This window comes from Myotis davidii, unplaced genomic scaffold (assembly GCF_000327345.1).
Source record: "Myotis davidii unplaced genomic scaffold, ASM32734v1 scaffold194, whole genome shotgun sequence".
Taxonomy (NCBI): Eukaryota; Metazoa; Chordata; class Mammalia; order Chiroptera; family Vespertilionidae; genus Myotis; species Myotis davidii.
In genome coordinates this window covers 4,058,731-4,084,609 of record NW_006286673.1, presented here as the reverse complement: position 1 = coordinate 4,084,609, position 25,879 = coordinate 4,058,731, and the positions used below count along the sequence as shown (strand labels likewise).

General features: G+C 35.7%; 1 protein-coding gene across 13 annotated transcripts in view; it reads left to right on the top strand.

Moving 5' to 3' along the window:
* Positions 1 to 25,879, top strand: part of ZMYND11 (zinc finger, MYND-type containing 11) — a 91,698-nt gene that overhangs the window by 23,832 nt on the left and 41,987 nt on the right. For 5 of the 13 annotated variants that reach the window (XM_006758160.2, XM_006758164.2, XM_015560310.1 and 2 more), the window contains 3 exons: positions 10,394 to 10,553; positions 17,183 to 17,227; positions 19,846 to 20,007. In XM_006758160.2, coding sequence (XP_006758223.1) covers positions 10,394 to 10,553; positions 17,183 to 17,227; positions 19,846 to 20,007 — 367 coding nt within the window. The other 8 variants (XM_015560314.1, XM_015560313.1, XM_006758168.2 and 5 more) reach the window with 8 other exon arrangements.

Below are 25,879 nucleotides of genomic sequence, written 5' to 3'. Positions count from 1 at the left end.
TCCTGTTTCTTTGTCTCCGCATTTTGGCTGCTTCCCTGTGTTGTTAGAGTGGCTTTCTGTGCTAGATGTCCTATAGGGCCCAGTGGCTCAGCCTCCCCAATTACCTGATGTGGAAACTCTTGATGCACCCCCTTGTGGGCTTTGTGCACAGTCTTGTTGTAGTTAAGCCTTGATTGTTGTAGGTATTCTTGAAGTGGTTGTGCGAGGGAGCAATCTGCGGTGTTTACCTATGCCGCCGTCTGTTTTTTTCTATTTTATTGACTGTGTGCTCTGCTCCTCTATCCTCCGCAGCCAGCCGGGTCAATTTGCATATTACCCTTTTATTACATAGGAGTGCATGGCCAGCCTGGGTGAGGGGCTGTTGGCAGTTTGCAGGCTGGCCAAGCCCCCCAGCAGGGACCCTTACCCCATGAGGGTGTGGCTGGCCTGGGTGAGTGGCTGATGGCTGTTCGCAGGCTGGCCACGGCCCCTTCACACCCAAGCTCCCAGTGGAGGCGCGCCCCCTGTGGGAGCACAGTGACCACCAGGGGATAGCTCCTGCATTGAGCATCTGTCCCCTGGTGGTCAGTGCAGGTCATAGGGACCATTCATTCCCAGTGGTTCTGCTGTTAGGGTCAATTTGCCTATTCCCCTTTTATTATATAGGAGTGCCTGGCCAGCCTGGGTGAGGGGCTTATGGCTTTTTGCAGGCTGGCCACAACCTCCAGCCACCCAAGCTCCCAGTGGAGGCTGGCTGGAAGCAGGTATCTGGGATTTATTTGTCTTCTATAATTGAAACTTTATTGCCATAAGCGGAGGCCATAGCCAGCTCAGAGCAGGCAGGAAGCTTGGCTTCCTCCATTGTCCGCCCAACCAAGCCTCCTGCTTGCTCCAGCTCCATGGCTGCTGGCTGCCATCTTGGTTGGGTTAATTTGCATATAGTCGCTCTGATTGGCTGGTGGGCGTGGCTTAGGACATAGCAAAGGTATGGTCAATTAGAATCTTTGTCTTTTATTAGTGTAGATAATTTGCCCCTAAATAGCTGATATTTTGTCCTAATTCTTATTTTCTGTCATATTTAAACTAGTAACCCTTTGCATGAATCTGTGCGCCAGTAGCTCGGCAGTAGCTCACAGCCGCCCTCCAGTAGCTCTCCGTCTACTGCCCCACCCTCCTGTAGCTCCCCCCTCCCCTTTGGCCCCCCCCTCATAGCTTGCTGCCCTGCCCCCTCCTGTAACTCTCCATCCCCCGCTTATAGTTTGCTGCCTCACCCTCCTGCTGACCTGTGATCTGGTCGTTATGTGGTTGGTCATTACGTTTCACGGCATAATAACCATTTGCATATTACATCTTCATTATATAGGATATTTAAATAATTCAAAATTTAAATGATGTAGATATGAATCATTTTATCCAGATTGACATGTAGTTATTTTATTATCACTTGCTAAATATTGTTACATCCCCCCCCTCTTTTTTTTTAGAAAGTTTCTGTATATACTTTTATTGTCTTTCCTGGTCTCCCCATTTCTCGCAAAGTTCGAATCTCCCTGGGACTTGCTTGACTCCCAGAATATGGCATGAGGGCTCTCAGAGGTCAGTCAGCTATGGCCCCCTAACTTCCTGCCGTGCACCATGTCGCCGCCTGACCTGGAGCCACCCACGTCTACATTTTCCCTTCTTTTATAATGCTTACCCTTTGCATTTAGATTTCTTGCTTATTAGGACCTATTTCTAGATATTTTGATCTTTGTATTTTTTTTTGTTTTGTTCTTTCGTTTGAATTTTTTAGTCTGGAGCTGAACATGCAACATCTTCAAGGTATGCCAGTGTACCAGAGTTAATAAATTAAAGGAATGTTTGGATGTTAACTAGACTTACTGTGGTGATCATTTTGCAATATATACAAATATTGAATGATTATGCTGTACACTTGAAACTAATATATGTCAATTGTATCTCAAAAAATAAGTTTTTAAAATAGAAATTAAGAGATTCTGATAATTGCGCTATTTTGTGTAAGATAATAAAATTAGGAGAAGCTGGTAAAGGATATATGGGAACTTTACTATTTTTGCAACTTTTCTGCAAGTCCAGAATTAATTTAAAATAAAAGATTTTATAAAATTGCATTGAAATTTTCTGTTACTCATGAATATATTCAAGCATTTATCGATTACCAATATTATGCAAGGCACTGTCTAATATAATTTGTCATCTGCTCCCAGTGGTGGCACATTTCCTGGCTGCAACTGTAGATAGGTCAGCAAATCAGTCCTTTGATTGGAAGGCCTTAAAGGGAAGTAAATAATACCTATTTTAAAAACATTTAAATGTAACAACTATTTAAAATAATGTATACATGTTCTTAGCCTCTTTAATGGATCTTAGATCACTTACTCTTTATTCAAATTTTCCTAAACTCAGACTTTTCATTCAAAAAACAAAACCCCTTAATTCAGAGCTGTTACATTCCCAGGCTGAAACGGTTCTAGGAGGAGCCACTTTTTGGTGTTGATGGAGTTTTCATGTTTTTTAGAACTAATCCTTCATCCATACCCTCTCCTTATACATCCTGTTCTTGTGAAAAGGGCTCCCTGAGTCCATCCTGAATCATTCCTCATGAACATCTTTGTGGTCGTTCATGGGCCAAGGGCCAGAATAAATGGGTTTAGCTGACTTCAGTTCTCTCTGAACTAAGGAAAGTTGAGCCCAACATGCTACCACTGAAGAGCAAGTAAAGCTCTTTTTCAGTTGTCTTTACTCCATGCTGTACAGATGTTGGAGTGCACAGTAGATACAAAGACCCATCTGTATGGTGAAATTCAGTGGATCAAAATATAACAAGGCATAATAAAATGTATTGCCATTTTTGTTTAAAAAACAGACAGACAGCCCAGCCATTGTGGCTCAGTGTTGAGTGTCAACCTATGAACTAGGGGGTCACAGTTTGATTCCCAGTCAGAGCACATGTCTGGCTGGGTTGTGGGCTTCATCCCCAATAGGAGGCAGCTGATCAGTGATTCCCTTTCATCATCGATGTTTCTATCTCTCTCCCTCTCTAATTCAGGAGTCGGGAACCTTTTTCTGCCAAGGCCATTTGGATATTTATAACATCATTCATTTAATATAAATTTATGTTGGTATGAAAAAAGCTCTTAGATTTATTGAATTTCGAGTCCTGCCTGCGGTTCCCTTGGCAGGGCTAGACCAAATGATTTCATGGGCCTTCTACGGCCCAAAGGGCAGACATTCCCCATCCCTGCTCTAAATCAATCAAAATATATTCTTGGGTGAGGATAAAAAAAAAAAAAAAAGGAAGGACAATTGTAATAGACTCACTTAAACAGACAATAGACTTAACTTAGACAAACTTAAAACTAAGAGAGTTTAGCAAGGTTTCTGAATATATACCAGCAACCAGAAAATATTATATAAAATAAAATCCCCTTTTCAAAGGAATAAAAAATATCCAATATCTAGAAAAACTCCAAAGATAGGCAAGAATTTTATGGAGGAAAAATTTTTTAAAAATTATTAAGGACATAGAGGAAAATACAAATAAATGAACAAATGTACCAAGTTCATCAGTGGAAAGACAATATTATGAGTGAGTAAAAGCCCAAGAGTCAAAGGTGAGTGTGAAAAAATTGGCAAGCATATGTGAGAGAAAGGAACTTCCATACGTTGCTGGTTGGATGGTGTAAATGGTAGTTACTTTTTAAAAGTAAAAATAATATTTATCTAATAGATGCACAAACAAAATCCTTAAGGGCATACCATGAAAAAAATGTTTTCTTCCTACATGTCTGCTGAACTACTCAGTTCTCCTCGGACAGTTCCTGGAATATACCTCTTGAACTCTTGTGCATATACAGAGGCAATTACATAATGCTTTTCAGAAATTATACCCTTTTATATACAACTAGAGGCCCGGTTCACAACATTCGTGCACTGGGGGGCAAGGGGGAGGGGGCGTGGGGTGGGCCCCTCAGCCCAGTCTGCGCCCTTTAGCAGTCCAGGAGCCCTCGGGGATATCCAACTGATAGACATCCTTAGCGCTGCTGTGGAGGTAGGAGAGGCTCCCATACTGTGCTCGCTAGCTGTCATCCAGTTTGTGGCTGAGCAGTGCTCCCCCTGTGGGAGCGCACTGACCACCAGAGGGCAGCTCCTGCATTGAGTGTCTGCCCCCTGGTGGTCAGTGTGTGTCATAGTGACCGGTTGTTCTGCCATTCGTTTTGCATATTACCCTTTTATTATTTTTTTCACTGATTTTTTAAAATTGAGGTATCATTGACAAATAACTTCATATTAGTTTTAGGTGTACAATATAATGATTCAGTATTTGTATATATTGCAAAATCATTACCACAATAAGTTGATAACATTCGTCACCATACATCGTGTTTGTGATGAGGAATTTTAATCTATTCTCTGCAATATGGGATTATTAGCAGTAGTCACCATGCTGTATATTACATCCCTGTGAGTTATTTTATAGCTGAAAGTTTGTACCTTTTGACACTCTTCATTCATTTTACCCCTTCTACCCTCCCTACCTCTGGCAACCACCATTCTTTTCTCTATATCTTTGAGCTTTAGCTTCCTTCCTCCCTTCCTCCCTCCCTCCCTCCCTCTCTCCCTTCTATCCTTCCCTCCTTCCTTCCTCCTTCCCTTCCTCCCTCCCCAAGATTCCACATATGTATAAGTGGGAACGTGGTATTTGTCTTTCTCTAACTTATTATAATTCCCTCTAGGTCATCCATGTTGTTGCAAATGCCAAGATTTCCTTCATTTTTATGGATGAGTAAAAATGCACATCATAGCAACTGGTCGTTCCACTCTTTGGTCGATTTGCATATTAGCCTTTTATTATATAGGATACAAACACTATATTTTCCTTATTCATTTATCAATCAATGGACACTTCTGTTTCCTTATCTTGGCTATTGTAAGTAATGCCACAATGAACATGGGGTGCATGTATCTTTTTAAATTAGTATTTTCTCCTTCTCGCTCTCTCTCTCTCTCTCTCTCTCTCTACCTACCTACCTACCTAGAAGTGGAATTGCTGGATCATATGGTAGTTCTGTTTTTAATTTTTTGAGGATCCTCCATACTGTTTCCATAGTGGCTGCACCAGTTTGCATTCCCATTAACAGTGCACAAGAGCTCCCTTTTCTCTACATCCTTGCTAAGACTTATTGTCCTGTCTTTTTGATGATAGATGTTTGAATAGGTGTGAGGTAATATCTTTTGTGGTTTTGATTTGCATTTCCCTGATGATTAGTGATGTTGAAAATCTTTTCATGTACCTGTTGGCCATTTGTATGTCATCTTTGGGAAAATATCTATTCAGATCTTCTGTCCCTTTCTAAAACCAGATTGTTGTTTTTGCTATTGAGTTGTATGAATTCTCTTTATATATCTATAGTAATAAAAGCATAATATGCTAGTTAGACCGGACAGCTGAATGACCTTCTGGACATCATTCCAGATGTCCTTCTGGACAAAGCCGCCATGACGGGGGCCGAGGCATAGGTCATTAGGGGCAATCAGGCAGGCAGGTGAGTGGTTAGGAGGCAGCGGTCCCGGATTGCCACAGGACTATTGGACATCCCCCAAGAGGCCCCAGATTGCGAGAGGGTGCAGGCTGGGCTAAGGGACACCCTCACCACCCCCCTTCCACCCCCATGCATGAAATTTGTGCACCAGGCCTCTAGTTTTGAATATTAGCCCTGGTGCCATGATTTTTTAAACATAATGTATCTTGGACTATATCAACATAACATTTATAATACTGCTCCATTTCTTAAATGATTATGTAATAATTCCTGGTATGCTTATATTATAAACTAGAGGTCCGGTGCACAATTTATGCACTCAAGGGGTTCCCTCAGCCTGGCCTGTGCTCTCTTGCAGTCCAGGAGCCCTTGAGGGATGTCTGATTGAAGGATTAGACCCATGCCACCCCGGGGAGAGTGGGCCTAAGCCTCAGTTGTACATCCTTAGTGCTGCTGCAGAGGTGGGAGAGGCTCCTGCCACTGCTGCTGTGTTTGCCAGCTGTGAGCTTGGCTCAGGGCTTCTGGCTGAACGGCGCTACCCCTGTGGGAGTGTACTGACTACCTGGGGGGCAGCTCCTACATTGAGCATCTGCCCCCTGGTGGTCAGTGCACATCACAGCGACTGGTCATTCCACCATTTGGTCGATTTGCATATTAGCCTTTTATTATATAGGATTAGCCAGTCTCCTAAGATGAATGTTTAGATTGTTTCTAATCTTTTCTTGCTAGCAACAATGTTAAAATGAATTTCCTACCTTGTCTATTATTTCACGTGTCTATGTATATCTATAGGATGAATATCTAGGAGAGGAATTGTTATATTACCACACTTTCCTCTATAGAAGTAGTACTAAATTACATCTCACCAGTGATGTAGTTCCAATCAAGCTCAATCCTCCAGCAAATCTGACATTTATTTGTGGGTACAGACTAGGATAAGGTTCCATCTCTATTTTTTTCAAGTTAGCGAGCTCCATGTCCCAATTTTCATGAGTTGATTAATCAGTCTTTTCACCCACAATTTGAAATTCCACTTTTATTATAATTCAAATGTATATTTGGGTCTCTTCCTAAGTTTTATGTTTTGTTCCATTGGTCTGTTCTCCATACACTAGTTCCACAATATTTTAATTACTTTGGTACTATCATGTTTTTCAATATGATATTACTCATAAAGAATTGTCTTGGGAAGTTCTTGTTGAATTCTCTAGAGAACTTTAGAATCAACTTGCTTACTTTGTGGTGGTATTTACTTAATCTTACAGGCAATTGAATTTTGTTGTTTTTCATCCAAACACAGGTATGTCTTTACATTTCTTTATTTTCTTTTGTGTCAGAACTTCAGATTTTTCTTCACACAGATTGTGTCATTTCTTCTATTTTTTACTGCGTATTTTATTTTTCTTACTGCTTTTGTAGATGATTGGGGTCTTGTCTTCTTTTAAATCTCCTAATTATTTATTTGTATACATGAATGTTGTTAATTTTTACTATGTTAGCTTGTACCCAAACAAATAATTGAGTAAATTATTTGATTATTTAAAATAGCATATCAGCTGATTTTCTTGGGTTTTCTTGATATGTGATCTGCAAATAATGATAATTTTAACTTCTAAACAAATTTTATGCCCCATTTCTTTCTCTATTTTACCTATGTTGGTTACCTTTGTTAGAGTGTTAAAAGACATCTTTGAATATTCCTGATCGGTTAAGAAAGTATTATTTACTCATTTCTATTTGTTAGAGGCTGGATGTTGAATTTTACTAAATACCTTCTCCATTTGTATAGAAATCTTCATGATTTCTCACTTCTGATATATTAATGAGATGAATTATATTTCTAGGTTTTTTTTTAATAAGTATTCCTAGAAATCCTGAAACTAAACATTTGGTTATGGTATATTCTTTTGATAACTGAATGTATTAACATTTATTAATTTATGTTAATATTTAACATTGTACTGTACACTTAAATACTTAGTATTTTTTATACCAGCATTCCTATGGGACACTAGTTTTCTTTTTCTGTGCCTTTTTTTGTGAGTTTTTCTTAGTACTATCATGCTAGATCCTTTGCTTTCCTTCTTTACTATGTATTGGAAGAGTTTAAATCACATTGGAGTTGTCTGGTCATTAAAAGTTTGATAGAATTACCTTGTGAATATGTTCCTACCTTGAGTTTTTCTGTGAAAGCTCTTTGTCAACATCCTGTTTCTTTGGAAATTGTCCTTTTTCAGTGTTCTATTTTTTTCTGTGGGCAAGCTTTGGTCATTTATTTTTTCCTAGAAAATCATATTTCTGCACAGAATTTAACATAGTAGTTGCTTATGACTAGTATTTTAATTTCCTTTTTATATATGATGTGTTATACATTTCTTAGTTTTATGTTTTTGTGTTTTGTTTCTTCATTGTTGATTAGGTTAGCTAAGGATATCTCTAAATCTTCCCTAAGAAAGACCTCTTGGATTAATATTGTTATTTCTGTAATTTTTGCTCTTTAACTAGCACTGCTTTAGCGTTTTAATTATTGTTTTTGTAATTTAAAAAAATCTTTTTGAGTCAATGGTTTATGTGAGTTTTCTAGTTTTGTTATTAATATCTGATTTTATTTCATGGTGACTAGCAAATGTCTATTACTTTAGGAAATCTATTAAGGTCGTTTTGTAGCTGACTTTCTGCACCGTTTTAATGACTGTTTCTTGGATTTATTGAAGATACTTTTGGTGTTTTAGTATAAATTCAACTAGATCTGTTTTCTTAATTAATAAACTTAATTAAAGCTCTCCTTTATCCATACTTAATTTTGTTCACTTAATGTTTTTGTGAACTGAGAGAAGTGAATTAAAGTCTCATAATCCTATATTCCTGTCAGTATTCTCTTTATTTATTACAGGTTTTGCTTTAAAACTGTCTATGCCCTACGTGCCTTTTTAAAAAAATAATAATAATTTTTTCCTACTTGCAGTGTTGATCCCTGCTTCATTTGGGTTGTATTTTTATGATATGCCTTTGCCCATTCTTTTTCAGTATTTCTGTCACTATAAGTGTGTCTCTTGTAGATGGTGAAATTTTTGTTTTGTGATTCAGTATGTTTTTAATTTTTGAGTTTGACCAATTTGTATTTATTAAAAAGACAAATTTACTTGGTTTTGGTCCTCTCATATTTAATATGCTGCTGTTTTTTTTTTTGTTTTGTTTTTATTTTACTACATAATGTGTTTTTTTGTGGGTTTCTTCAGATAATTTGGAAGGTTTGAATTTTTGTTCTAAAGGCTGTCTTTATAAGTTTGTATAGTATATTAATTCCTATGATAATGTCTATTGGGTCCCTACACTGAACAGAGAGGATATCAGCACATTTTCATTTTGGCTTAATTCCTTTCCCCACATTCGAAACTTGAATTGATTATTTTTGTTAGTGTTGATCTTTATCAAAATATACATGTGATTTATCACCTTAGACTATTAGCAAAGGTGACAGTCAGTATTTGTGGATTAACTTCACCTTCATCTTCTGGTCCCATATGTTATTACTGCAAATCTGGTTTGTCAGGGCCACTGTTTGGTTCACCATAATTCCTTGTCTCTTTCTTCTCAGCCCTTAAGTTAACGGGGGTGGCACGCTGACCACCGGGGGGTGGTGCGGAGCAAAGAAAGGCCCCAGCTGACAGCGCGGAAGGATGGCCCTGGCTGGCAGCCGGTAGGCCCTGATCGTCCCTGATTGCTGGCCAGGCTTACAGACCCTACCTGTGCACAAATTTTGTGTACTGGGCCTCTAGTCTTCTATAAACTGCAAACACAGAATGCTTGCCATTGATGGGGCTTACTGCTTTTTCGTTGTTGAAATTTGTCCTCTGAGTTTATAAGGTTCTTCAGTGATGATTTGTGTGGAATGCTGATATATAAATGACTGATAAATTGATACAAATTCTTGTCCTACTTAATTTTCTCGAGAAGTGTAGGTGTTGACCCTGCCCAGGTCTACCAACTTGGAATGTTTCTCTGGCCTGATTTGTGTCATGGTGTTTTTGTTTCTGTATCCCCAACAGACTCTGATGTCCAGTATATTACTGGTAGAGGGTTTGATTGCCGGGGAATGGAATCTCTAATATTTTATTTCCTTAAAATAAAATACACACATAAAAAAGATATGAAGCAAATATGTCAGAATGTTAACATGAGTTTAGTATAATTGGTGGATACAAGGGAATCTCCAGTATCTCCAGTATTATTCTCTGTGGTCTGAGGTATATTTGAAATATTACTTTTTTTTTTTACATTTTAAAAAATGACACGTAACTGTAAAGCAGGGAGAGCTTGTATGCTTTAGTGATCCAGTCCAGAGTATAATTTATTGAAAACTAGTTTTTGCTTTATTAATCACAACATGCATTGTTTTCTTTAGATGTTGAGAACCACTCATGTAATTTCTGTTTTGCTTGGCATAATTTCCTAAGTTTTGAATAAAAGCATTTTATATTCTAAAGTTTTATGGCTGGAGTTTATAAAATTCTAAATTTAGAATCTGTAGAGTGGAAGTTAGTGGTAATTGCTCCAGAGACTAAAACTACATGGGATGTATGACTAAAATCTGTTAAGTGATTTATATTGCTGGTTTGGTATTATTTTGAACAGATATTCCTCTTACTATACAAAAATAAGATTGAGATTTAAAATACCATGATAATTGAAAGAGTTAAGTATTCAGGACTCCTTCTGTCCTTTCAGCAGGGCTCTGATAAGTACAAGTAATAATAAAAGAGAAATAAATTATCTCTATTTTCTTATTGTTATGCATTTTTATGTTTTATACTAAAAGATTTTTAAGTTTGTTTTTTCTCTGTGTTTAGGTACATGTCTCGAGTCCACGGTATGCATCCAAAAGAGACCACCCGTCAGCTGAGCTTGGCTGTGAAAGATGGTCTTATTGTCGAAACTCTCACTGTGGGCTGCAAAGGTTCAAAAGCTGGTATTGAACAAGAAGGATATTGGTTGCCAGGAGATGAAATTGTAAGTATGTTTTATTTGATAAATTTGGACAAGCTGACTTTTAACTTTTGAACATTATTTAAATACAACCTTTAGAAACTCATGTTTAGCAGTTTAGGAATGTTTCTCTTTAACATTTCTTATTAACATTAAGGACCTACATTGGTAGGGTGGGTACTTTTCCTCTGTGTTTCTTTACTAGGAGAAAACCCACTTTTACAAAGACCCTGCCTTTTCTGTGTCGTTTACCTTGAATCTGAAACATTCAAACAAAACAAGCAAAACCCTTTTAATGTACACACAATTAATGGTATTTCTAAATATTTTCTTTAATAAATATTAGTAAAAAAGGTTTCAGTGCAGGATAATGTTGATGGCGTCTGGACAGATTGGACGGAACAGACTGGCTTCTCAGGGACATACCTTACTCAGGTTGGATGATGTCAGAGCCCAGAGCCAAGCTTCAGGAGGGTTTGTAGCTGACAAGGTTCCAAATGTTAGACACCTCTGACTAGTGTCTTCCGTTGATTTCTGTGACTTGAGTGTGTTTTGTGGCACTTGACAGAAATCATAGGAAAGATAGTTAATTTTCTTTATATTTTTACTTAGTTCTTATTAAGTTATATTTTAATATTTTTCCTTGTAGTATATAATTCTATACTCAGGGTCATGTAAGAAGTACAATTTTGTTCTTATGTAAGACTGATTTGGTGTAAAATTTCCATCTTCCTACCTCATTCATTTTTGATATTTCTAACACCTTGATTTTAAAGGTCTACTTTCTGCAACAATGTCATTTAAGACAATATGTTTCAAATTTAATAGAAATGAGTTATTTTAGTTTCTGAAAGGAATGGATTTTGTAATTAAATATTTTGAGAGTGTTTCTATCATGAATTCTCTAAAATCTAACGTTATAAAAAAATGACACAAGATCTTAAAATTAGTTCTTTGTGGAAACATTTCCCAAAACCTTTGAGTTGTTTTCCTTTCTGGCTCTATATCAGGTGAGCCAGCAACACATTTCTCAGTGGTCAGCTCTGCGCAGTAAACTCATAGCACATCCCTGTGGAGGGCTGGGCCACAGAGGCAGCTACAAGTTACAAACTTGTTCAGTTTTAACGTTGTTATTGTCAGTTTAATTTATGCATTCAAAGTTTCAGGAAATAAAATTCACGTTTTCTACAACTAAAACACAGAAGAAAAAAATGGTGTATTTCTCTGGTATTTCATTTGTATACTAGAAGTGTTCTTATAAACTTAAGTAAAAAATGTTTATATCAGAATAATTTTTCTGTTGACTTTCATATAGAAAAGTATAGTTTTGTTGCCAGTAAAGAAACTCCAGGTGTCAAATCATAGTAATAATATTTGTTTACATCATGGATTAACAGGACGGCCATTGATAATGGATAGCTTATTATATGCTCAGAATAATCCTGTTAATATAAAATGTCTAATCCCCAAATACTTGGTAATGTACAGATTTAGTATAGAAAGCTATCCTGATAATTTCTGAGATTTATATAGTAATTAACCAGTAGTAAGTACAACTTAATCCACAGGATTTTGGTTTGTGGATCATGTACATTTTTTTCATAAAAATGAAAAAGTGATTTTAGTTCTCCTTACTTTTTAGATTTTGGTTTTCCCACATGCATTCTTCCTCTTCAATTTGAAGTTTTCATGTTCAATTTAATGAAGTGAGCAGTTAGTGAGTTATGCTTACCACTGCATTAGGTTATATATTCTTTTTTTATATTTTTACATGTACTTACTGCATATATTTATAGCACCATCCTTTTCTTTTTTTCTAGATGAAATCTTATATGTAAATCAACCAACCAGTTTACAGATTTTATTAATTCATGTTGGTTCTTATTCACATTTTTATACTGAGTATGCATGTATGATGTAAGTATAAAAGTTGTGCCTAGTTTATAAAAATATGCAAATATTAAAAATTTGGAGGTAGCAGAAAGAGGTAAGGTCTTATATGTATAATAGACAGTCACTGGATCTATATTTAAGGTTTAATTTAAAATGATGAGGTTAATTATATTTGCATCTCATAACTGTGGCTGGTATACCACCTGGCTGTCCAGGGGCTGTTATGTGCTGCAGTTGTCATGCCCTAGTATACTCTAGAAGGACACATTACTGTGTCACACTTGGCACAACACAATCATCTCACACTTGCCAGCTCTTTGTTTATGGTATGTGTGGCCCATGCATGTGAGCTACTATGTATGGAGCCAGTTGTCAACTATACAATTTAGGAAGTCACACTCAGTTCTCAGACATCATATGCTTGTATGTTTATTCAGCAGTTTTCTAGTTTATGGCAGGTAAGTGTCTTATTCTAGCAAAACCAGTCTTAGGGAAGGGTCACCTTTTCAGATTTGCACAAAGGAACTCTGTGGGCTAGTGACAGCCCTGTATGCTGGCATTTGAATCTAGGACCTTCCTTTATCGTTTCTCTACCTTATATATAATACGTTGCCTCTGAAAACTTGACTTTTTAATCTGAAAGGTTTACATTATTATTCATCTTGTCAACTTCTGACTCAATATCAAAAGAAGAAAAAAGTCAAGTAGATATTTATATATATATCTGTCTGTATATGTAAGCTGTATAGAATGTTTTGGTTATTCATTTTTAATTCAAAGTTGCAAATATTCTTCAGCCAGGGAAGTTCTGTCATTTGAAAAAATGGGTAGTGAAGCACTTCTTTTCCTTCTATAGCCTCTAAAAATAGTATCTCAGAGGGGTGGAAAAAGTTGATCTCTCTTGATAAGTCCTACAAGTTACATCCTCAAGAGATACTTTGTATTAGCAAAAAGGCTATACTCTCCTTGTCTTCTCTTTCACGATTATGGTAAGAAAGACCAGGTAGGCAAGAGTACGGTTTTCTTTATGCCACTCAACTGTAGTTGAGCAAAGAGTTCGTTGGTGTCACATTTTTATTTCACCTCTGCTACCTTCCCCCCCACTCCTGCCACCCCATCACAGTGCTTATTTTTAAAACTTGATTCAGTTGAAAAAAATATTCATAGCTTAAGCAAAATTATTTTTATTAAATCCAGCAATGATATAATATAAGTTTAACTCTAATAATAGGTCAGGTTATGATTATAATCTCTTCAAGAGGAAGACACTTGCATAGGTCAAAGATGGTGGCTTTAACTGTACTGAGATTCCTTTTAGACTGTAGTGCTTTTTAGACAAGTTGCAATGCTAGTCTCAACTACCATTTGCAGCCTATTAAAGTGATAGTTCTTTTGGAGAAACTGATAAAATTAGGCAAGAAATAAGCATCTTTATGGTGATATTTTGAATATGTTTGTTAGAGATAGTAGAATAAAAATGTAATTATTAAAAATGAAGGCATTCTCGATTTAAATAATTAGCTTAAATATTAGTCAATAAACAAGGAAAAGTGTATGTACCAACCAGTTTTTAAAATGACAAACTTGCTAAATCTGGAAACCTCTTGTAAATTTTCTGTGGTCATCTTAGACTTCCAGATTTGTATGTTATTAGTATTCACTAATCAGATCCAAATAATTATTTCAGAGATGATTTTCATAACTTTTGAAATTATATTGGTAAAAGGCCAGTAGACCAGGGCACAGAAGGAAACTTTCTGATGTCTGACCATTTAATGTTTGGATATATCAAGGTTTTTTTCTTTTAGTTTTTAAAAAAGAATTACAAGTTCTGATAGATTGCTTCACTATTTGCTTTCTCTAAAGAAATAAATATACATGAACAGCTATATTTAATCCACATTTGATCACAGTATTAAAAGTCCTTTAGTCTAACAACTTAAGAAATACATTTCTTGGGCAAAATTTTACCATTTTCTGGGCTCAATTAAGTTTGGTATTTAGTAACTCCTTTTATAATAAACACAATTTCTTATGAGTTAAGGGCTCACTAAAGATAGAACAGTCTTATAAAGGTATTTATTGTTACATGTCAAATATGTATTTTGAATTTGAGGCAGTTAATATTAACATGATAATTTCCAAATGTATTCATGGTTCCTGGCACAAAGCTATGACTCTATACTATTATTTGGCAAATACTTTTGATCTGACATTAAATAATTTGGTCACCAGTATAGAGGATGATTTGAAAGTCTAAAAAAATGATGTTTGCTATGAAACAACTACTCCCTTTATTTAACCTGCCAAAACCCAACTCAGGGTCTCATTTCTTTTTTCATACTTCATACTACTTCAAGAATAACGTGTCATTGTAGGAACCACAGCTTGCATTTTCAGTTAGAAGCCTTCTACCAGTTTGGTTTTGTAAGATGCAAGAGCAACTGCAAAGATGAGCTCATAATAGTCTTGACTATTATGCCCTGCTTCAGTTTGAGTACTTACTTTACATATAATCAAGCTTGTCCCACCAATAAGCAGGACCTGAGACTACTTTTAAAGTAGGCCTAAATGAAAAGGTAGAATTCAATCTATATTTTTGCTTTATATTTTCATTAATTTAAGGTTTTGATACCTTTAAAGAAGCATAATTGATGAAAATACATATTTTGTGGTTTCTTGAAGAGATTAACATCTTATATTGGATGTAAATGGATTTAGTCTTAACTTACTCAGGGGCAAGATAGATACTTTTTTCCTCTGTTATCATCTGCTTATCTTGATTCAGAATGACCAATCTAAAAGAAACTGTGGCTTGTGTACCTATTGAAACTTAGCTAAGCTCACATCTTTTTGATAAGAGGTAGGATTGGACTTATGTCTTATTCTTCAGAAATCACAACATTATACAGTCATGGCAGGGAGTGCCCTTGCTCTGTTCTTGAAAAAAATATTGAGAGCCTGCTGAATTCAAAGCAGCTTGACTCTGTCAGCCCACTTCATAAATATAGTATAGTGAAGTAAGATTTTTTAAAAAAATTAGGTCTTTGCATTTTCCTTGTTATAAAATATAGTTGTCATAAATTAATCAATCATGTTTCTAATACCCTTAATATAAAAAGCGGGATGCCCTTGGGATACCTTTGATTTTTTTTTAAGTGAACTATATTTTGTTACATTTATGTTAATTATGTGCAAACTACACATTTTTTCCAACAATCCATTACCTGTCTCAGACAAATATAAATTGTTTATTTGCTAAGTAAAGTATTAAGTATTTGGTGATATTTAATTAATGAGCAGCCAGTTATACTGTGGTTCTATGTATATTCAAACTAGTACTTACACCTAGAAATTATTATTGCTGTGGTAAAGAATGTCCATTTTATTCAGTAGAATATTTTGGGTCATGCTATTCTGTTTTATTCTTTTCAGCTTTGTGAATGTGTGTGTGTGTGTGTGTGTGTGTGTGTGTGTGTGTGTGTGATGGAGAGCTTTTTTCCCTTCTGTCTAAATTCTTTTTCTCTAAACAGTGTTGTAATATTCTTATTTTAAATGATTGTAAATATTTAATCATTACATTCTTACCTCTCAATGATTAACTAAATTAACAGAATTAAACTAAACTTTGAATTATAGAGAATTAATTTTATGTCATATTTATGTTAAAACACATCCAACAAATATTTGATAATTTAAGATTTATTTGCTCATTGTATATAAATAGGGAATCATTTTAAAAGTTAGAATCTCTTGAATATGATGAGAGTGGATTATAGTTTAGGAGACCCTTGTTACAGACAGTTCTCCCATGAACACTCTCTCTTTAGTGTTATCTCTAAACTGACTTAATATTTCTTGGTCCCTCTAATTTACAGAAATGTTGTGAGAGTCAGCTGTCATAATGAGCTTATAGTCCTGAAGAAATCCGTAATGTATAATTACAAGTGTCACATCATTTTGTGACTTGTCGATTCCTGTTTTGTGCACTATAGCAAGCAGATCATCTTAATAAGTCACTGAGCATAGTAACTCAATTGATCCTTACAAAACATCTATATATGAGGCACTGTTTTCTTCATTTTACAGATAGAAAATAATACACAGAGAAGCTAGGTATTCTGCCCTAGATAACATAATCTGTGAGTGCTAGGGCCAAGATTTGAGCCAGTCTGACTTCAGAATCTTAATCAAATGCTATAAATGGTGACTGAGACGTAGGGCAGCAGGCTGCTTCTAAATGTTGGGATGTGTTCTACTAGGTTCTGAAGACATTCTGTGTCTGTTTCACACCATAATTACGTAGGGAGTTTACCATGTTTACATTCATCACTCCCAACTTTAAAAGGTCCATCAGTTTCAGGAAAAAAAATAAGACACACATTCATGGTCTTAATGAAATTAATAATGGCATCAAGTTTATTTGTTACTACAGTGTTTTCTAACATTATGATAGCTTTCCTGGCACATGACTTTCTAAATAGAAAGATTTTTCTCTGTCCATTTGTAGCTTTTGTATTAGTATCAAAAGTTTCCTCTTAAACTAGTAATGACTCTTGAATTTGTATGCTACTGTCTTTTTATTCATGATGAGTACATTCATAGATTATCAGTTGATATCATCTGCAAAATAATGTAAGTCATATAGCAAATAATAAACAGATTGATCCTCTATGAAATCCCTTTAGCTCTGTGTATTGCCTGATATTGAGCAAAGTTATAGTAGAGAGACCAAGATTATTTTGTTTTTATTTTGAAAGGCCTACAGTATGCAGCCTTTCTCCAGGACAGCAACCCCAAACAAGGTGAACTAATTTTGCACTGTTATTTTACTTTAAATCTGCTTTTAAAAAATACTACATTTCTATCTTTCTTTAGGCTAGTTTAGTTAACTCTTGTTAGAATTGTTAATTAACACCATATTGTCTTTACTTTGCTTCTAGTTGGGGATTTTTTGCTAGTAGGTTAGCTTTTTAAAATTTTTCTTCAAGTATTGAAGTGGCTTTTCACATATTATGCTACTAATCAGGCTGTATGAGAGTAGTTGGTGACATCTGGTAAAATCCAGGAAAATGCAGGATTAGCTTTTGGGCATACATTATTTTTAGAGCACTATGTAAATTCTGTTTACTAAAAGAGAAATGTAGGCAACTCTGCCTATCTTAAACATGCTTATATAATTTATATTTCAGAAAAGTGTGCCCTGGGTTTAGAATGTAATAACTTTTGAACTTCTGCGTGTTTTGTATATTCTAAACAGCTATTGCTATGATTAAAAGAATGAACAGGTATGTTCCCAGACCATACCTCTTATATCTGATAATGAAGTTATTCATATGCCTTTATGTAAATAGTATATCCAAATTTTCTCTGCTTTTATTTCATTTGAATTATATTTTTATTTCTGTAATTATTATGAAAACTAGGTCTGCTATTAAACACCCCAATGAGGAAAGATCCATTTTCATCTCATTTTATGGGTGGATGGGAGAGAATAGGAATAGAAAAGGGGCAGAGGTAAAGTAGGGAGGCTAGAGCTTTAGAGCTGTGCACCAAAGTTATACTCTTGCCTTTTTCTGTTAATTTACTTAGTAATCACCATTTTAAGAACTGCAGGAAGATGAATTAATGTAAAAAATTTCAAATGATGAAGGTTGGCACTTTCTTTTGTTAATAACGAGTTAAACATAAGCCTCAAAAAGATGTTTCTGAACAACTTATGAAAAAATATTCTGAAATATTTTGTTTTAAACTTGGCAAGAGTTCTGTTAGTTCAGAATAGAGCAAAGTATCTTATCTCCACTGAAACCTAATTTATCAATGATTTTTGATATATATATTAAAATAGCTTACATATGAACATTGTGAAATGGGTACACAGTGACTGTTGTTTAGTACAGCCAAGCACTACATATATTATGTCTCTGCAGTGCCTCTATGTCAAACTTGGTGAGATAGGTATTTTTCCTACCATGCACACATCATTGTTTTATGTCTCATCAGTATCTTACGATTTGTTTAGCAGTTTGACTGAAATTACTCCAGTGTAAGTTTACAGAGTATATCTATCTGCAGCAAATAACTAGAAATGGTTATGTTTTTCTGTATTGCTTTGGTCAATGAAGACCATGATTTCTGAACAAAAAGTAAACTGAAAAGTTTACATTTTTGCTGAGTTTGCCAATGTGCTGTAGCCATGACTCTGAAAGTGAATTTTGGAACATTAGTGACTCTCTTCCCTTTTGAAGGTGTTGATAGAGCCCTGTCACATGTTCAGGCGGTTATTAGTACATTTCAGCCGGAGGCGCTGAAGGAGTCACTGCTGCTAAACAGTGCTGTATTTGAAGCCCACTTATTGGGGAGTAATTGACATAGAAAACTCTTCAGTTTCAGAAACAGAGGGTAGACAGTGATTTATAAAAAAGACAAACGATGGCAGAACCCAAGTTGGGAATTCAGGAAATTCAAGTTTGGAAATCATTGGCAGTGGCCTTGATTACACTGAATGTGGATTAAACCACTGTTCACTTAGTTACCACGTCTACAAAAGAAAGCTGAGAATGAATCCATCACTCTTAACAGGTATTTTTTGACAGAAGCTAAGAGTGGCATTTATGAAGAATGAATTCTAAATTAAGAGGACTTATAACATCTTCCTGTTTATGTTTCAATGGTATTGGCTGTACAAAAAGAGTGTAACAAAAAAGAAAATGTTGAAGAAAACCTACTGCAGTTATGTTCTTTTATTTCCAGGAATAGTCCAAGTAAGAAAATAAGCCTACTTCCTTTTAAGTTTTTTTTTATGGCAATGTCCTTTGGAGAATGTGATTAAACCTTTAGTTTCACATTTTCAATTTATTTTTCCAAATTCAACAGACCCTGAAAATTTGACAACCTATCAGAACATGGACATTCTGATTAATGGTTATTTTCAATAAAGCATCCAATACCATGGATGAGAAGATAAGAATAGTGAGCATCACCATTTATTACTATTTTCTCTGTTTCAACAGTGAGCTAATTAAGTACTATATTTTTCTAGAAAGCAGAACAAAACAGAGGTTTGTTTATTTGAAATACTAAGGTATAGATGTTTGTTTGGGATATTCAGTTTATTGAAGAAATCATTCCATAGATTATGTTTTTTAAAATTGAAGATAATGTTAGACTACGATTGGCTTTGGACTTATTTTTGAACTGGTTTTGCTATCAAATCACCTTAAGATATTTTGAATATTAATACTGTTTAGGGAAGAATTTAAAATTTAAAGAAGCAAATTTGTAGATATTTTTCCCTCTTGTTTTAAAATGTCTAAAATTGTTTATGATGCCTAACTTCTGATGGACTTTAGTTTCAATTTTGTTCTTAGTCATTGCAGATATTGACAAAATGTCATACGAAATTATTTTGTATTTTTTGTAGGACTGGGAAACAGAAAATCATGACTGGTATTGTTTTGAATGCCATTTGCCTGGAGAGGTGTTGATATGTGACCTGTGTTTTCGTGTGTATCATTCCAAGTGTTTGTCTGATGAGTACAGGCTTAGAGACAGCAGTAGTCACTGGCAGTGCCCAGTTTGCAGGGTGAGTACCTATATGAGCTTTAATGTGCTGGTCAGAGGGTTGGAGTTCATTGACAATAGCTGCACAAAGATACCCCAGGTGGTCGTGCCAGGTTGATGGATAAAGTACTGGAGGGTGGGGGTTATCTGCTGAAATGATGATATATAAACATAGAGCACTCATAAATGGATATCACAGAACACATGACATATTCAGGGTTTGGATTTTAGAAAGTTGTAATCATATAAAAATATACTCTCTTACCTTACTTTACACTTGCCTCTGGATTGTATGACTCCTTCAATGAATAGTCTTTGGGAATTAAGAAACACTCTTCCATACCAAGGTCTGTTCAGTTGTGTCCTCTTCGCTGCTCAGAAAACAAAGCAAAAAGGCACATTGTTGGAGACATTCTGTATCTACTTCTCATTTATATTCATGTAACATTCCCCCTGCCCCTTTTTTGTCATGTCATGGGTTAGTTTCTTTCTTGTTTATAACTCATTCGGAGGGTGGATTGGTGGGACAGTTGTATGTATATAAAACATTCTAATTTAAAGCAGAATGAAATAGGCTGGTAGGTAAAATAGGTACTTTCCACAATTATTTTCATTCATATTATTTCCCCATTGAAAAGTATACATGCTGTGATTGTTGGTTGTAGGATGTGGTGTGTGTGTGTATACGAGTGATGTGTGATACCTAATACTGCATTACATGTGGCAGTGATGGTGATTAGCAGTGAATTACTTGATTGTAACCTCTATTATTTTGTACTTAAATTATTAAGATACTTATTTGGAACTATGCAGATCACCTAGATTACTGAAGTTGCTTGTGAATATACTTTGTAATACTGGAGTAACTTAGATACTCATTTATTCTTCCAAAAATGTATTTGTCTTCATAATTTTTCTTCTCTTTGTTTTCAGCCAAACATGTTCTGCCAGTATAATGAGCAAAAGATAGTATACATTCTAGTCTTTCCTAGTACCTATGATTTTGTATTACTTTAAGTGTACCGCATCCTACCAGCATATTCCATAGGCAGACAAAAGACCATTGAGATAACATTAAAAAATAATGTGTGATGATGATGTAATAAAATGCCTAAATGCTACATAAGCAGTGATAAATCCCTAGAATGGAATATATTAGTATAAAGCCTCAGGTTGCAGATTACCTTCTTTTTGAGGTCTTCCAAGAATTTATGTATCTACAAGAAATTATTGTAATTAGTGGCATGGGAACTGCATTTAATACTCATATTCTGATTTGTGCATTTTATAAACTAATTCCTGTTTTTTGGTAACAATTTAAAGTAAGTAAAGAATAATGAGATCTTAAGAACAGAAAGCATTACAGTATAAAAAATATAAAAGAGATGGGGTCACTGACCAAATACTGAATCAGGAATTTAAGAAGTACAATGCTGGCCATACCTGTGTCTTTATAGCTATAGCTTTTTAATATTTAATATTTAGTTCTTATTTCCATAGTGAAGAATTTAAACAGTAACACTAGGATTTTTAAGGATGGGTTAAACTTTATTATGTGTTTTATATTCCTTACAAGAAGAATGGAAATTGAACAGTTATACCTCTGAAGAAAATGTGTAATATTTCATCCATTAGAATTCACTATCAAGTTGTCAGATTCTGTTTTCTATGTGTTTGCTTTACTCGTTACTGATTAGATGATTTTTTTAAAAAAAACTTCAGAGAATTTTACTGGCTCATACAGAAACATGATAACCAAAATGAAACTCATCTTACCCCATCCTATTTTTCTTTTCTTCCCTCTTGGTTTCTACTTGTCTTTGTCAGTCTAGATAGTCTCACATCTATCCTAATAAAAGAGAAAGATGCAGATTGACCATACCTTCACGACACTCACCAATCAGGAGTGAGTATGCAAATCAACCCAACAAAGATGGTGGGTTAATTTGCATATGCAGGCACCGAGTGGCCCGTGGACAGGTGGGACAGGACGCTTGCATCATTGCCATGGTGATGACGCAGGCATTCCACATCACCCCAGCTCCTCCAGGCCTCTGGGCAGTGTGGGAAGGTGGAATGGCAGCTTTTGGCCAGAGCAAAAGCAGTGCTGGCAGCCAGGGGGAGGAAGGCCCATCTTGCACTAATCTTCGTGCATCGGGCCTCTAGTTGTGATATAATTACACTTCCTGAAAAGGAAGCTATGATTCAACAAGAAATTGTTAACACTTTCGTTTCATAAACTGTGAGTTGGTTAGGCTCAAAAGGCCTTTTTCTGGGTTGGGTGTGGTAAGTTTTAACTTCGGCTTTAAACTTTCCAAATAAGTAGTTTTTCTATGTTAGAATCATTGTACTTTAATTGTTAATTATTACTTTCAAGAAAAAGTTAGTGTTATCTTCTTTTCCTGGGAGAAGAGGTGATAACAGCCTTGACATTTGAATGGAATTTTAAATATCCTTAAGGTAAAATTTTTTGCTTGATTTTTGTTGTTTAACAAAGCATCAAAACTTGAAGCCATTTTTTTTACAATCTAACATGAGAGTGACTGACCAGATTTAAATATTCGTGGACTAAGAGAACTGAGAGACTGCAATTTAAGAACTGTGGTTCTAAACCAGAAAAATAGTCTTTTCTGTTTTTCTTTTTAATTAATGTTTGAGGAAAATATAGACTAATTAGGTACTAGTATGCTAATAAGGAATTTTGAAGATAGATGCCCAGAACAAAATTTCAGTGAAGGCTTAGCATATAGATGGAACCCCAACCATTATTACCTAAAATTTAAGTTTAAAACATTTCTAATAAATTATGGCGAACAGAAGGCTAATTCATTTTTACATAATCTCTTCCCCTCAGTATTGAAAAAGTCACTGAACACGTCAATTCTAATTGAAAATAAATTTTAAAAAATAATAAGAGTACATGTAAAGATTCATTTTAAAAAGTCACTTAGAATAGTCAGCTATTGTTACTTCAGCTCAAGCAGCTTTACCTTAAATATCTGACTGTGAAATATTTTAAGAGGGTAATGGTTGGAATTTTTCTCAATTTAACATAATTTTATCAGTTTTCATAATCTCAAGAATCTCAGAACTCAGGATATTTCTTTGGAATGTTTGCCTTTCTAAAAAAAAAAAGTTAAGCTGTTACTTTATGGATGTAGTAGATATCAGATTAGCATTTTACTTTGAAGAAAATTTGTTCTTTTTCACACTTTTAAAAAATGTTTTTATATGCTTTTATTGATTTCAGAGAAAGGAAGGGAGAGGGAGAGTTAGAAACATAATTGATGAGAGAGAATCATTGATTAGCTGCCTCCTGTGTGCCTCCTACTAGGGATTGAGCTGGAAACCTGGATATGTGCACTGACCGGGAATCGAACCATCACCTCCAGGTTTATGGGTTGACACTCAGAGCCACACTGTTTCACATTCTTGTTACTGAAAACTGTCTTGTTACTAATGTCATTAGTTTAAAAAGAAGGGTGGGGGGAGAGACTTAAAATATTTATTTTAACTTGGTTGTAAAAAATTCAAGTAATTTAGAGGATAAAGAAAAAGTAAAATTTCTGGAAATGTTGTCACATAATAGGTGAATGTTCTCACAGATATCCGTCCTGCCCTTCCCTCTGAGCTCACCCATTTGTATCTTATCTATGTAGTTTTATGTACATTGCTAGATGGAATCAGTTTGTTTCTATTCGGCAATGTCCCAATCTTTTATATAAGTATCGTAATGTGCCATAATTTATTTAACCAGTGCCCCACTGGTGCTTATTACATTGCTTCCATTGGCCTGTCCGATCAGTAACATCACACTGAAACTTAGCTGTCAGAGAGGACATTCATGTTGCTATGTTCAGAGTCATCCCACACTTTCCACTCTGAAGAGCAGTCTTCTCATTACATTTGGATGAATTTGAATTTTATATTCCTGAAACAGCCATGAATTTTGTGGGGGGGCGGGGAGGGAGAAAACATTAACCTTTATGTGAAAATTGCTTTTGAGATTTTATTTGCCTAAAATATATATCTATAAAACACAGTGTAATCAATTGTATTTTTAAAAAGAGACAAAATAAATTTCCTTCTACCTATGTAATTCTGTCTGATCTCTTTCATAGATAGAAGTAAATTGATTCTTCAGAGGATAAATTAATTAAAGTGAAATTCTTAAATTAAGGGATAAGCACATGTAAATTTTTGATAAAAATCACTAAATTGTCCTGCAGAAGATTATACCCATTTATGCTAACATGAAAGTATTTTCCAATTTTTTTTACTAATTTGATACATTACAACTGTCTGTATTATTTTAATGTTGCTTCCTTTCATAAATGTATTTTCCAAATTACAAAGTCATTTTATCCTTTGATGCTGTGGTTATAGAAGACAGGCCAGGGTGTGTACACAGCCGATGTGCACATGTGTATGTGTGTGTGTCTGTCTGTTGTGTCTGTATGAGCACAGATGTGCATGGATGCATAGCTGGTGTGTGTGTGTACCCTCGTGGTGCATGTCTGTGCAAGCATGGGTAACGTGTTTGTGGAGGGTGGGGGCATGTGTGCACATCTTGTGTATGCATGGATGTCTGTTGTGTGTTCAAGTGTACATGTGTGCATGTACGTACACGAATTCATATGGGGATGGGTGTGCATGTTATGCACGTTTGCTGGCCTCCAATCTTGCTGGTGAACATTATGATACTGTTTGAGTAATGACTACTTGAAATTTTTTTAATATACAGGCAGGTTAATTAATGTGTTCTAAGACCCCTAGGACCACCTTTGAGACTGGAGCACCATGTTGCTTTTTAGAGCAGCACTTGCTGGGAGACCTTTCTGTGGGGATGGAAATGCTCTGTTTGTGTTGTCCAGTAGGAACTTCCAGCTATGTATGTATATTGTGAGACCCAGAAATTGGAATTCAACTTGGCAAATGTGGCTGTGGCTACCTATTGTATCACACAGTGCTGTTTGAGAACTGCATGTTCTAAATGCCTGTACTCCCAGAGAAGCATCTTTGGTACAAAATGTCTGCCTCCGGACTGGCCTGGCATTTGTTCTCCCTATGAAGCTATAGTTAGGACTTGGAAGAATTCTAAAGGAGGGATATAGATCAGCACTGCCCCTCCTTTCCCTCATATACACAGCAGATTATACAGCAAACACTACGCCGTGCCTGTAAAATACAGGGCAGTGCAGGTTGATGGCTATAATATCAGATAGCGCTGCATTTGCTTTGAATCTGGTACCTCATAAAATGTCAAATTAACTTTAGAGGAAAAGAAACTGTATATACAGTCAAACAAAATAATTGGCACTTTCCTGCTTAGTAAGTTTGAGATGTATTTTGAACCTGGGTCCCTGTTTCCTCTATCCTCTTTTAACATGTTCATGATTCTTACATAAATGATTTTTGTTTTCATAACTTAGATTTATATTACTGCTCCTTTAGGTTCAGATATATGAAAATTTTATATGTGGACTAAAGTATGTCATTATAGAGCAAAACTTTGTGTATTGTGTGCCGTTACTGTGAGCACATAGAAAGAGCTAGAATGGGAAGACAACAGCGACTTACAGTACTTGTCTCCTTTTCCATATTTGGGACTCTAAAACGGAATATTGCTCTAGTGAAATCCATCCAGAGATTTTTATCTTAGGCTTTTATATTATACTAGAGGCCCGGTGCGCAAAAATTTGTGCACTCGAGGAGGGGGTCCCTCAGCCTGGCTTGTGCCCTCTCGCAGTCTGGGACCCCTCAGGGGTTGACCACCTGCTGGCTTAGGCCTGCTCCCCGGGGGGATTGGGCCTAAGCTGGCAATCAGACATCCCTCTGGCAGCCCGGCAGCCCTCGGGGATGTCCACTTGCCAGCAGGGAGCAGACCTAAGGTG